This window comes from Atta cephalotes (assembly GCF_000143395.1).
Source record: "Atta cephalotes unplaced genomic scaffold scaffold00019, whole genome shotgun sequence".
In the NCBI taxonomy this organism is placed as follows: domain Eukaryota; kingdom Metazoa; phylum Arthropoda; class Insecta; order Hymenoptera; family Formicidae; genus Atta; species Atta cephalotes.
The window spans coordinates 967,784-982,862 of NW_012130083.1; the positions used below are offsets into that span (position 1 = coordinate 967,784).

A 15,079-nucleotide genomic window follows, 5' to 3' on the forward strand; every position below is an offset into this window, starting at 1 on the left:
ATATATATATATATATATATATATATATANATTTTTACATAATTTATTCCAGACACATTAGTTTTCACAATTATGCCCGTATGAGCCTCCCCCATATGTCACAATGAAACACCTGCCACAGCAACCAATGTTTCCCGTTTAGTCATGCGAAATCAATTGCGTTGTTCCCAAACCAGTGAATGTTGAACAGTGAATCCTTGTTTATAGTCAGTCTCAAACAACAGTGTGCAAACAAAACGCAATCAACAATATGCAATTGCAAAAATTACAGTGACACATGTGTGGAAAAAGAGAGCGCGTTCTTATTATTTCATCAAGCGTTCCGATTCGAAGAGAATGATGTTGGAAACACGCTCCGCGACTTACAAAATGATGAAAGAAGAAGCCAATGATGAGAGGCAGGTAGGAATTATTCAAATTAATTTTTGATGTCGATAATGATCAAACGATTTAATGTAATCTTTCTCTGGCTCATTTTTATTTATTAATGTAATTAAATTCAATCTCGCGACTTTTACACTTTATCTTTTTCTAATATTATACGTATAACTAGAAGAAGATAAAAAGTAAGTTAAACCAAGGTTGAAATTAATCTACATTGTAGTAATTTATTGCCTTTTTCTATATTAACTTTAATCTTGGTTAACTTTTTTCTATCTTTAAGAATTAGAAAGGACTGAAAAATAAATTAAATTGAGATTGAAGTTATCTATATTGGTACTTTCTACAATTTTTAGAGTGAATCTTATTACTCCGAAGAATGAAATCTTATTTTTAAAGATTGAAAATTGAGTCACTCTTTTTCAAGATTGATTCGATTTTTACTTACTACTAGAGTGAGATTCTTTAAAAAATTTAGTGAGTAAAAATAGACATAATGTAGATTAATTTTTTAATTTTGATTTAATTTACTTTTTTTTAATCCTTAGAAGAAAATAAAAATTAAATCAAATCAAAATTAAAGTCAAGTTTTTATAAATAAAAATAGACTGTGATCTTCACTGACAGATAACCGATTGGCCACCACCATTTTCATCTGAGACCACACCATATAACGAGAATGATTTCGGCACTTTGATTAGACGGACTTGCGAGAACAAGAGCTTGACTCTCCGAATTTCTAAGGTGATCGTCATAGGCGATGTCGCCGTCGGCAAGACATCGTTGGTGAACCGGTAATAATTGATCGACAAACTCGATCTCTATCGTTTAGTATAACTTTGGAAAAATTGATTATTCCTTACGGAGTCAATTTGATGGTTTTTCTGCCTGAAAATTTGAACAATAAGACGAATGATCACTTTGCGCAGCTTCTGCCACAGACTCTTCGACAACAATTACAAGGCCACTATCGGCGTGGATTTCGAGGTGGAGAGATTCGACATCCTTGGCGTACCTTTCCATTTGCAAATGTAATAAATTTAAGCACTGACAGAATGATTTTTATGAAATTTTAAAAAATTATCTAGATACAGATCTAAAAATAATTTTATCGGACCATCAAAATAATTATAAGTAGAAAATAAGGCTCATATAAGGCTGCAAAAAATTTTGACATTCTAGCAATCAGCTTGAGCATCCAATTATTTTGATAATTTAATAAACTTTCATATTAGCACCTAAATAAATTTTTAGATATCGATTTTTAGCTAAATTTTAAGATATTTAAGCAAAATTATTCTTTTCGTGCAAGCGTGAATAGTATGTAATATAGTAATTTGAGAATGTCACTTGCAGATGGGATACCGCGGGTCAGGAAAGGTTCAAGTGCATAGCGGCGTCTTATTATCGCGGTGCTAATGGTAAAAAATTCCTCTTTCTGTGCACAATTTCATCCAGCTCAATTAGCTTACAATTCTTACGTGTTATTTCATTTTAGTAATCATGATCGTTTTCGACTTGGGAAACTTGATGTCGCTGATGCATTGCCAGCAATGGTTGAATGAGGCAAGTCGCAGCAACATTGGTCCTTATCATATTTTTCTAGTCGGCACTAAAAAAGATCTATTAGTAAGTATTGATAATATTGTAGGCTGATATTCTTATATATTTAACACTGTCTTAAGTAATGTCTTAAGTTGTTTATATTGTGATTGATTAATATAAATTGATTTTTAAGATTATAACTTAAGTCAGAGAATAATTTGGTCTTATAAGTTTTCCTAGAAGTCAGAAATTAAAAATTGACGACTGTGATTGATCAATTTTTAGTTTCTAACTTTCTAATTTATGACTAATAGCTTATAGTAGAAAGCCCATAAAAATTGTTGTTGTAATTTTATGACAGTTTAAAAAAATCTAAATGTAAAAATTGATATGAATATATTGTCTTTTTATTAATCGCTTTTTCTTTTGGGAAACGGTAGACTCATCCAGTATACGAAATAATCGAAAAACGGGCGATTGAAGCAGCGAGGAGAATGCGAGCGGAATATTGGGCGGTCTCGTCGAGAACGGGTAACGGGGTGTTCGAATTGTTTACACGAGTCGCTGCGCTCTCCTTTCATACAATGGTCTTGCGTGAAATGCAAAGTTTGAAGCTCGAGCCGATCAACATCGGTTCGGCGATGATAAGTGAGTAGAAATCTCGAATCTGTAACGCCGCATCGACCTGGCAAAATAGATGTAGTTTGATAAGCACAAAGTAAGGATAAATTATTCATTGTGTTACTTTTTTCCAGGTTTGAAAAAACACTCGAAGACCGAGATGAAGCGACAAAGAATGCCAAAGTGCTCCAAATGTCCGACATGACAATAGAATTCGATAAATATATTTAAGAGTTAAATTGGGGAAGAGTGCTATCGATCGAGTCTCATTCTATAATTTCCCCCAGAAAACAAGTTGACACTATTAAGGAATAGTCAATTCATAATTTTTGTATTTAAGACCGTTTTAAATTCAGTCTTAAAATTTTATAAGTCAATCACGAATAGGACATTACTTAAGACGGTCTTGAAATAAGAATGGACTATAAATATTTGCTTAAGTTTTTATTTTTTATTTCTGCACTAGACTGCACTAAAACTCTGTTTCTTATTTTCGTCAGATATTAAATATATATTTATTTTATTTTTTAAATGTTTTAAAAAATGTTTCAAAAAGTGTGTTTCAAAAGTATACTAGTTCAATTATAGAAAACAAATTTATTATTTGTTATTTTGTTTAGGAAGCATACCGCCAAAACTATTACATCATTCTATTTTTATGATTTATTATATACGTAAGACAACTGAACAAAAAGCTAATAATATTAAAATAATGTCATCTTGTTTTACATCTAATGAATTAAGTTAGAATGACAACAACATTGGCACTGTGCTTCCCAAATACATCGTAAACAAAATATGACAAGAAATTAAGATAAATAAAAACGATCATTTAAATAGCTAACATACGTTTGCAAATAATTAATAAAAATGACACAACACATTTTAATTCTTTTGTTTTTTGTTAAATATTTGCAACAATCTAATCCACATTTTAAATGAATTAACATCGAAGTTTTATATTCAAAATAAAAGAAATTATAAATCAAATATAAAGTCTACTAATGTGATAAAATATAATGTTTAATTGAACAATCAATGAACTCTAGAATGAATAATAGACATAGCAAACTCCGAGACACGACAAGGAACAATATTAGTTTTTAGATCTGATTTTTTAGATCAAGTTTTGTAATAATAAACTTAAACAATAATACAATAGAAAGGTCTTACCAATCCTATTAATAATTATTCTAATTATATCTCCTATCTCTACACGCGTAGTGAGCTCACCAAAGTCTAAAGGAAAGATTACTGAAAGACGAATTCCTATTCCACCTCTTTTATTTATTCGCGCACGCGTATACCGAGATTAACTCGATTGCTGTTCTACACTTTTTACAAAAAAAGATCATTTGAATTTCGCGCGTCGACCGCGCGCTTTCCAAGCATCGCCGCTCGCGGCGTCATTGTCGATTAATGCGCGCACATTTTTATCAACCGTTCTGTTGTTTTTTGCTCGGAAGAATGACAGCGAAAAAAGAACAACGGTGATATCGCCGACGGTCGCCGATCGTGACCGGATCACGCCGGATCGCTTACGCGACGTTCGTACGCGTCGTCATTCTAAATCGTAAAAGTTGAATTAGTGCACATTTACTAGAAACGACGCAGCTGGACGCAACTTTTGTCACGTGGTTGTTGCTATTAGTGACAGAAGTCGGCTTTCGTTTATCCGAACAACCGATCGGCCATTAGAAGGTAAATTTTGAACCGCATTCCGACAGGTGATAAAGGTGGGGATGACGACTCGTCGAAGAAGGAGCTTGAGAGTTCGATGGAGAGAGGCCACGAATTACATGACATTAGAAGCTCGCAGTCGCGTGATGATACGAATTTTGCGATCTCCCCCAAAAAAATATACGGATGGAAGATTTTCTTAAATTTTATTATTACAAGTCTTGTATTTTAAATTTACAATTAAAATGTAATTACGTAAATTGTTTTGGTTCTAAAACTCGATAATTTTATAGAAGTTAGATTATCAATAGATTGCCAACGCTGATAGAATAAATATATTTTATGTTATCACTGCTATATATCAGTAGAGTCAGATTAACGGTGCACGATTCCGCTTACATTGAACGGTTGGATCTTCCTGTGCCACATAAGCAGCACCTTTTCCGTTTGTATATCGCCTGATTAAAACGTGTCATGTTTAAAACAAAGTTCGGTTGAAATTATGTGTAATTTTGATCTCGGCTTAACTTACCGTTTATTTTATATACTTTTCTAAGATTTCATAACTCAGGATTAACTTTTAACCGAGGTTCACTTATTTCTTTTCTCTTCCAATTCTAGAATTGGAAAGAGATAAATGAATAAGTTGAACCTCGATTAAGAGTTAACTGTAAGTTGTGAAATTGAGCCTAATTTTAAGAATTAGAAGGTGAACGTAATGCATTCAGTATTACATCGCTCACTGAGCGCTCAGCGGTCATAGTACTGAATGCATCTATTAATTTTAATGCTGATTCTACAATGAGTAATCGTAAGTCTTATGGCGAATTTCAATGGAAATTAGTGCACACTGGTGCATATCAAAACAGCTGTACACTGATTTAATTTGAATATAAAAGTGAAATGCAAATATTTCGAATTATAAAATACATATTTTACTAAATAAAATACAATAAAATGTATTGAGTATTTTTCACTTTTAAATCGATTTCTACGTTTACTTACAAATATATTTTTATGTTTTTTTTTTGTGTACGACGGCTTTAATGTGCATCAATGCGCACTGAATACGTCCGTCGAATTCGTTATTAGGCTTAGGCACGATTGCACCAACGTTACTTTGATTTTAAGTGAGGCTTAAAACTCTGTCTCTTTTTGGCTTTAAAGCGAGACAGATAGAGTTTTAAGTCTTAAATTCAAAGTGATATTGATGCAACTGGGTCTTAGACCCAGTTTTCACAACTCATGATTAACTCTTAACCGAGTTTAACTTATTTCTCATCTTTTTTCAATTCTAAAATTGGAAAAAGACAATGAATAAGTTGTACCTCGGTTATAAATTAATTGTGGAACTGGGCATTAATCGATGAAATTAGCCAATCAATTGACTATTGATCAACCTCATCGATTAGGCTTCTACAACAGAGTCGCAAGCCGTAAGCCATAAGAAATTAACTAATCACAGTTAAGTGTGAGAAGAATAATCGATTATGATGGTTAATTTCTTATGACTTTACCGCTTACGATTTTATTGTAGAGTAGGCTTTAGAGCTGCCGACAAAATTTCTGTAAAGCTCTACACACAATGCGGAGGCAACAGCGATAGCGATAAGAACAGAGAAATCCAACATACGGGAATGCATATGTCAATATTACATAGGACTGTTCTTCATATTAGTCCCTTTTGCAAATTAATTTTTTATATACAATTATAAGGAGTCCGATTATTTACTTAATTAGTTTAGTATATTTATTACTTTTAGAAAAAAATAAATAGTAAGTCAAATTAAGATTAAAGTTCTCTTACATTGATGTAACCATAGCCTAATGCTCATTCTTATCAATGTAATTTTAATTTTAATTTTGGTTTAACAGCTCTTTACTTTTCTTTAATTCTAAAAATTTGAAAAAGATGAAGAGCATACAAATTAAAATTAAAATTCATCTATGAGAGAAACGAGTATTTTTTATCACACTTATATATAGTATTTCTTATCATATAATCATTTCTTATCAAGACCTTAAATATATATATATATATATATATATATATATATATAGTTCTCTTAAGTTATAATGCGTTGTTTACAATACACACGGAGAAGAAATTGACTATACAATTACGATTATTCTTCTGACATTCGACTGTAATAGATCACTTTCTTACTCTTCTTACTTCGTGTATTATATATTACGCATTATATATACGCATTATATATATCACCGAACTCAATTAGAAAAGCATATTAAGTAGCATTTTAAAACAATGGATTACGAACGAGTTCAAGATGGCAAGGCAGCTAGGCATGCTTGCAGAGCGAATGAGCATAATTGATTCTTACCTGTGGATCCAATCAATCATGTTTAATTGCTTGGTGAGCAGACCTAATTGCTTTGTCGACTTGAACGCGCCCCATTATTTAAGACTGAAATAAGAATGAATTATAAATCTAGTCTAGGTGTGACGGATGAGTTGACATGATGCATCAGATTTTTTAATTCTTCCGACCGTATATTGTGTTGAGCATATGCGAAAATAAATGACTTTTAAAATGATTACTCAGAACACGTCAAAAGATTACGCTTCATGTAAGACTTGATTATTTCTTCCTTTCGATTATTTCCGCGAATGATATAAGCCCAAGACAATGACTTAGCATTTTTATTATTTTGCAAGCTGTCGTTACCAGATAATGTACGATCTTTTTAAATGTATCTGGCTTGTGTGTATTTACAGAGTGAATGAAGATTTGTGATGCAGGCTGATAAGGCCGGAATCAGACTGTGTTGAAGATTGAGATTAAAGATTAAGGATTGAAATTTCAATGGAGACAAAGAAGTTTTGGCTCCCTTGTTCTGATTAGGCAAACTTCAGTCTTTCAATCTTCAATCGCGTTCTTCAATGCATAATCTGATAGCGGCCTAAGAGGATTCCAGAGATTATTTTTATTTGTCATCCCATCCACGTGTGTGCGTGCGTCCATGTACGCGGGAGTGAAACGTGCGCAATTAGCGCGAAGAGAAATTGACAATGACGAGCGAAGCCTTGCATCAGTTTCCAGAAACCTTATCCAAGCCTGCTTTCTCTGCTCGCGACGAAAATCGCAACGGTGCAATTACCTTACGAAATAAGAATTTTTTTTTTCATCATTTTAAGAAATTGTTGCGAATACTTGTTTTCTCATACAGAAGTAATTGTTCTATTATCACTGTTAGAAAAAGTATTTAATTTTAAGATATTAAAATGTTTTATTCTTATCTCCATTTTTTAAACACTTAAAGACGTTTTAGTTTTAAACTTTTTCAATAAACAAAATACTATGTATTTGGGTTGAAAACGCATAGTGTTTCAAATTCAAACACAATATTTTGTCTATATTGAGAGAAAAGATTTAAAACTAAAATATCTTTAAGCATTTAAAAAATGGAGACAAAGAATAAAATTTTAATATTTTAATATTTTAATATTTTAAAATTAAACACTTTTTTTTGAGTGTTTGGTTCTCATTCTCAGCAGTTAATAAAAGAATTAAGAAATTAATTAAGGAATTGAACAAATTAGAAAATTTCAAGAAATTTGGAGAAATACATCAGATATTCCTACAAGTTAATTGATGAATACATCATTAACGTCAGATATTAATGTACAGAGATATTCGAGGAATTTGAATTTTATGTACAAATTTAATTAGTTTTAGTTATCTATATTTATCGTTAACGATCTTGATATTTTTTTTGTTGCATAATGTATATCTATTTTTATCAATGTACTACTTTTAATCTCTGATTAATTTGCTTTTCGTTTTTTTCCAGTTCTAAGAAACAAAAATATCTAGAACAGGATTAATATCTAAAAATAGATTTTGTATTTAGAAAAAGAGTAAATTATAAAAATTGACAATTTCAACCAAATTACAGCTAAAATACTAAGAAAACTACAATGTAATTGCGATATTTATAGTCAGAAAAATCGTTTGCGAGTCTCTACATAACGATTTTTTGAGGAAATAAGATAAAATAAAATTTTATTCTGATATTTATATTATAATTCGGTTGAAATACAAATAATTTTATTTTATTATAATTCAGTATAGATCCTTGTGGGTTTGTAAAACATATCTAAAAAAAAAAGTCTCATTGCGCGAAATATTATTTCTACGAAGCAAAATATGATTGAACTCAATTATATCCATATCGTATGTATAAGTAAGGAGTAAATAATTTTATTGTGATATTTTTAAAAGCAAAATTATCCAACTCTGTAGAGATTTTTACTTTATAAGAAATAAGCTAAAAGAAGTGTTATGGCAACATATTTTTATGAGACAAAATTTGATGTAGTATAATAAATCCTAACTCAAAGAACATGTCAAAGTCAACCTCTAGTTAAAATGACTTTATTTTAATTTAAAATGATTAATGGTTGCTTCTCAATGATGTAAAGATAACTATGATGTTGACAATTTTTTCGTCATAATTTCGTCATATGAAAAAATGCGTAATGCATTTTAAATCAAAATAAAGTTATTTTAACTCTCTTGATCTTGATCGTGTTGCATCTGTAAATGAAGCATCCGCAAATGGAATGCAGATAAGTTGGCGTCACTACTGGCCTTGAAAGTAAAATTAATTCACATTGGTACGAATAGTAGTATGAACCGTAGAGTGATAAAGACGAGACGGAAAAGAAAGCTCAATTTCTTGAACACGTTTTGATTCCTTTAGATTTGAGCTCTCGTCTGGAAGATGATCTTAGATATCTTTTCGCAATAAGATAATCAATCAGATGAACACGTGTCTGATCTTTGATCCCAAATGCATTATTCAGTTTGTTCTCGCAACGAAGTATTACCAATATTGTTACTCATGCAGTAAGCTCTTATTACATCGGACACAATGCATTAATCATGTTCGAAATCTTTCAAAGAATTTACCGAAGAATTTATGTGGATATCGATCTTGGGCATATCACATTGTATATTCCTAAACTATTCTCATAGTAAAGAAAATATTAGAGATTGACTTTGCTGGTGTCGTTTTGTCTAATAGTTACGATTACCTACACATTACATCGTCACGTGTTTAACGTAAAATAAAAAAAAAACGTGTCAAGGAGATAATTATATATCTTGTCTAGACACAGCCTTGACAAAATGTAAGAATCATGTAATTTAAAATGTATATTTAAATTTTCTGTCGATAATGATTTTGTTTCGAATATCTTCCTTATTGAAGATTTTAAAAAGGCTTCAAAATGCTCCGCAAATTATTTTTTTTCCCTGTATTCTTTTTGACTTTTCTGAGAATTCATCAGATTTTTAAATAGCTTCATGATATGAGACTCCTTGTCGCACATCTTCGATCGTTTTATGTTCTTCTGCTTTGAAATCATCTCGATCTCGATGTTGTCCTTTTTGTCCTTTTCATTTGAATCCTATTTTCAAACACAACACCTTTTTTACAAGGATATTTTATTTGAACGAAATTATCATAACGCTGGCGGTATCTTTATCCAACGTTATTTTATCAATACCAAGTTTATTTTGTTAATACCAAGTTTTGACTCATATTTATCTATCATACTTATCCCTAACTTGCCTTTTTATCAATATTTGTTTAATGTTTGATGCCATTAAGCATTTTGCATGCCGAATGTATGTTTAATTGCATAATATTGGGTTGTCCGGAAAGTTCGTGCCGATTTTGAAGAAAAATTGAAACGCAGAAAATTTAAATTTTAGTGTACATTTATTAAATTTAAATCTTTTACGGCACGAACTTTCCGGACAACCCAATACATTTGATCGAAATTTAAGAGAACGATTTCTGTTGTATAAAAATTTTGTTTATAAATCGTTCTTAAATTGTAACAAATAAAAACTAATGTACAGATCGCTATGAATTAGAGAATCTCTAATAAAAATCTGAACACGAAACAGTCACTTTTAATTGATCTGCTATGTTTTAATAATTCTTGAAAGAGAAAAAAAGAGAAAAAAAATAAGAAAAAGATGAGATAATAAGAAAAAAGAAATAAGAAAATGTATGTTTTTTTGTCTTTCATATGATTTTGCTAAAACTTGATAGATACTTTATAATACAGTTATACAGTTACATATAGAATACAGTTTGTATCCAGACTCTTAAAGAAATAGCATTAAAGAAAATATCTCGTAATCCTTCTAATATAAATATATAAAGAATATTTACTTCTGTGAGTACTACTGCTTCTTCAATTTCATTAGCCTTTTCAGATTCGCTTGCCATGATTGTTGTTGTGCCAAAGAAATTTAAAGAAACGGATTTGCTTCGCTTTTTTTTGATTGACACTTTTTTTCCTTTTTTATAACTGTGACGAATGTAAACATGAATTTTAATCAACTCACTATTATTTTAATATTTTGATTCATTACTATTATATTTAATGTTTTTGGTTATAAAAAAATTTAAAGTTCAATCGTTAATAATTATAACTCGCCTGGTTCTTGTCGTAGTAGAAAGAAGGCTGATAACGCATGAAGAGACATCATTATCAGCATACACTTGTGATTAAAATTGTCCCAATCTATTAACGCCATTAATATAGTGAATAAATTATCAGACTGTGGATGTTTGTAAATTATTATATATAACAAAATTTTTATGAATAACTCATGATCTCATTCATGATGGCCCAAAAAGCGAGAAATGCATGGAAACGCTCGATAAACTCATTAAAAAAACAATCGAGAGTTCGATATATTGTATTTGTTTAATGTTGCGATATTGTCACTAAATGTCATTTAATATTTAATATTTAAATATGCTTAACGTCTAACGAAGGAATTCGTCGAAATTGCACATAAAATTACGCTTTAATAGTATGATGCGGCAAGGCAATCATATCTCCGCTGTTACAATCGTTGTAGATTAGATGCTTGACGTACATACATACGGATATATCGCCGGACGTGTTTAAAAAATTGACCTTAGAGTTGTAATTCATCGCTGCAGACCGTCTTTCTAAATTATCGTTCGTCGAATCAAATGACTATTTATATTACATATTAAAGTATATTACATATTAAGAAATATTTTATTCATATATATATATATATATATATGTGTACATATGTATATATATAGGTATATATACGTGTAATATATGATGAATAAAATATTTTATTCATCGTATGTATACTATATACACATATATAGGATGTCTCAAACTGATCAAAGACATTCTTTATAATATTCTTTAAGACGAAAAGTCTAATACGAAAATGCCGAAGCTATAACAATTTTCAAATAAAAAAGATTTAAAATTTACGAAGGCTAGAATTTTGTGAACTCAATCTCAAGGACGGCAAATGGATCAGTTTGTGCGCGCGTGAAGATGCTGCATTTTATTGTTGTTAAAAGACACTCTGAAGTTCGAGGAAGCACTTTCATATTGACCATTGTCATCTCCGCGCATAAAATTCTAGCTCTGTTATTTGTAATTTTTGAACTCTTCCCATTTGAAAGCTGTCGCAATCTCGTCGTTTTAGTTTTAAACTTTTTGTTTATTTATTTACTTCTTATTTATTGAAATTTTAATCTTGAAATCTTGAAATTTTATTTAAATATCTTAAAATATTATGAAGAAATCTTCTATCTAAAATATTTCTTATTAATTTTATACTCTGTATATGTATTTTTTGCTGATTGTAAATAGGTCAATTTGTCAATAGGAAATACATATAACTATTTCAAATCGTTATTTCAGTTTTCATGATCGAGTTACAAGGCCAGTAATAATCAGCAATTTAAAGAGCTAAAGATGTATGTAAAATGATAATGTATATAAAATATATGTATATAGAAATGTTCATTTCATTTGAAATATAATCTTACAAGTCAAATTGAACGTCAATTTTGATGATAATGCTATAACAACTTAGTAAACTTGTAAATAGGTATTAAAAAAATTATAATTCATGTCGAGACAAAGAAATCACATAGCATCATTTCTATGAGCAAAAAAATTGCGCTTGATGTAAATATTATCTAATTATTATTATATCTAATTACACATAAGAATTATACATATTAGGTGTAATAAAAAAGAAATCCATTATTTTTGCATGAAATTGTATGAAAAAATAATGGATTTCTTTTTACTACACCTAATATAAGAATTTTTTTACATGTATCTAATTACGACGTTTTATAGGCCTTTTCTTTTAATTGAATTTGCATTTCACTTTTACACTCATTGTCAAATTAGTGTACAACGATAATATATATTAATATATATTTATTAATATATGTTAGTGTATCCAATTGAATCCTTTATGAGAAAGTGATATTAGTTGCAATTAGGATCGAGATGCCATTAAACATTTGCAGTTGCGAATGACGATTGATGTGACGTCTATTTCTACGTAATGAAAATTTCCGTGGCTGTATTATGTATTGATGATTCTCGATTATGTCATTCATCGCAAAGATCTATTATAGGCTTTTTATTCGAACTCCCGTTTGAACAGAATTTGCATAGAGCTTGTACATATAAATATTAATCAACTGTAGTATCAGTGAAAATAATCAGAATAATCCATCTATAATATTTCCATAATGTATAAATTCAATATAAAAACGACTGATTTTAATCCTCTATTAACAATGTTAAATTTTAAAGGCACAATTGATTTTTTGATTGTGAATTCTGATAAATAAATTTAAATCTGTAAAAAATATAGTTCAGCTTCTACGATAGAAGATTATTCAATTAAAATTCAATTTGCTTACTATAAAGTCGCTTCTTTCATCAATTTTATAATATTTTTTAAAAGAAAATCTTGTTTTAAATATAATGATATTAAATATAATGATTAAATAAATTTTTTTCTAAAATTTGTAATAAAAGTAGGTATATTTTTTAAAGATTATTATGAAAGAAATATTTTTGTTAAAGATAGCCACTACTAAAAGGAAGAAAGTAAATTGAGCAATCACTTTTCTTATTGTTAGCAATAAAGAATATTTTTCTTTGTACAGATGAAGGGTGAAAATCTAACATCGACAGAGACTTAAGATTGATGTCGGACAAATACGTGCGATTTCATATACTATAGCGTTTTCCCTTGGGATACACTGCAACCTCGCATCACACCAGTTGCATATAAGCGCTACATGTTGCTCTAGAATGGTGTACATCATAAACTTTAATTTATTATTAATTTATTATTAATTATTAATTAATGAATTTGCATTTCATTTTTACACTCTACACTACATTGTCAAATTAAATTAGTGTACAACGTAATATATATTAATATATATTAATATATTAATATATATATAATATATATATATTAATATATATTAATATATATTAATTAATGTTAATGTATCCAATTGAATTCCAATTGAATAGAGTTTTCCTATCAGTCAGACACAGAGAATCGTTTTCCTTGTTTAACGTTTCCTTGTTTAAGGCAAACAAGGATGATTCACTGTTAGCATTTTCGGCCCGACCGAGTTTGCACTAACCTGGGTTGAAGTAATGTTTCGTGTAATGCTCTTCTATTAGTAGAGTGTGTAACATCAATTAATAGCGAAGCATTTTCTAATCCAAGTTAGAAACTCGGTCGGGCCGAAAACGCTAGGTGTCTGACTGTGTCCTTGCTTGGGAAAGCACCCAATAAGAATAGACCGAGCGTGTTCTATACTTTCACATGAAGATCAGAGCTGCGTTCCGTTTCACGCATGATACGCATGATGCATCGTTTATCCTTGTTTAACATTCGGTGAAAAACAAGGATAAATAATGCAGCATGCGCATCATGCGTGAAATGGAACGCAATCCAGATAAAAAAAGAGCAGATATTCACATCTTATCTTAAGAGCAGATATCACATCCCCCCTCCTCCCAAATTCTTTTCTAGTCTCTTTTCAGAAAGAGAAAGCTACACGGCATCCGTCCTTTTCTACCTACTCTTCACATTTCAAATCTCATGTCCTCGGTCTATTCTTATTATGTCCATGATGTACACTTTTTTTTCATTATTGCGCTAATCCTATTCTCGCTTAACTTCCATTTTCAAATTTTAAATATTACACTGGCTCTATATCGTTCCTTTTTTGAGACGGTGTAGCAAAATCTCACTTCGCGCATAAAATTTGCAGTACACTATAACCACTACGGGAACATGGTACACCTTCTTCTTCGAACTTTAATGGCCCTGATCCTCGTTGATGAGGTAAACTTGGCCAGTGTTACATACAGTTAAAGCCGGCAACGCTTTCTCAAAAATAATATAATGCAATACTCGAGGCGAGACGAAACACGTCTGCTCCATTCGAGCGATCTCTCAAGACTTAACATGGTACACCGAATAAGCTTCAATTACCAACATAGAAAAACGGTATGTCTATGGTTAGTATTCATAATTGAGTCTTACTTCAAGATCATCTTAAGTAATGTCTTAAGACATTAATGCCTTCTAATTGATTCGTGACTTCTTAAGACCGTATTTAAGACGGTCTTGAATATAAGACATCTGACTATGAATACTGGCCCATGTGTTGTACTAGTGGGTGATAGTGCAACCAAAGAGAACATGTAATAGGGAAAGCATTTTTCATGTGAGGAAGAGAAGATTCCTGAGCGATTAGGATTTTCGGATTTCGAATTTTGTTACTTTCATATTTTGCATGAGGAAAAGCAGATATTTTTCGAGCAGATATCGCGTAGTGTATATATGTATATATTTTATATATATATATATATATATATATATATATATATAGTAGTATACTAGTACGTTAGTAGTAGTACGGTCGGTAGTGTACGTTCTCTTTACTTTATTACGTAGTGTCTACTAAT

At 30.4% G+C, this 15,079-nt stretch overlaps 1 protein-coding gene across 1 annotated transcript; it reads left to right on the plus strand.

The window, feature by feature from the left end:
- Positions 1-339: 339 nt before the first annotated feature.
- On the plus strand, positions 340-2,752 carry LOC105618980 (ras-related protein Rab-34). Its single transcript, XM_012200511.1, has 7 exons — positions 340-402; positions 1,009-1,175; positions 1,311-1,412; positions 1,738-1,802; positions 1,880-2,010; positions 2,367-2,574; positions 2,682-2,752. The coding sequence occupies exons 1-7, from the start codon at positions 340-342 to the stop codon at positions 2,750-2,752; spliced, it is 807 nt and encodes a 268-aa protein (XP_012055901.1).
- The last annotated feature ends 12,327 nt before the right edge of the window (positions 2,753-15,079 follow it).

Excerpts from the sequence above, each read along its gene's own strand:
- LOC105618980 (XM_012200511.1), top strand. The coding sequence starts at position 340 with ATGTTGGAAACACGCTCCGCGACTTACAAAATGATGAAAGAAGAAGCC. Across the intron at positions 403-1,008 it reads AAGCCAATGATGAGAGGCAG|ATAACCGATTGGCCACCACC; the intron begins GTAGGAATTATT and ends CTTCACTGACAG. Across the intron at positions 2,011-2,366 it reads GCACTAAAAAAGATCTATTA|ACTCATCCAGTATACGAAAT; the intron begins GTAAGTATTGAT and ends GGGAAACGGTAG.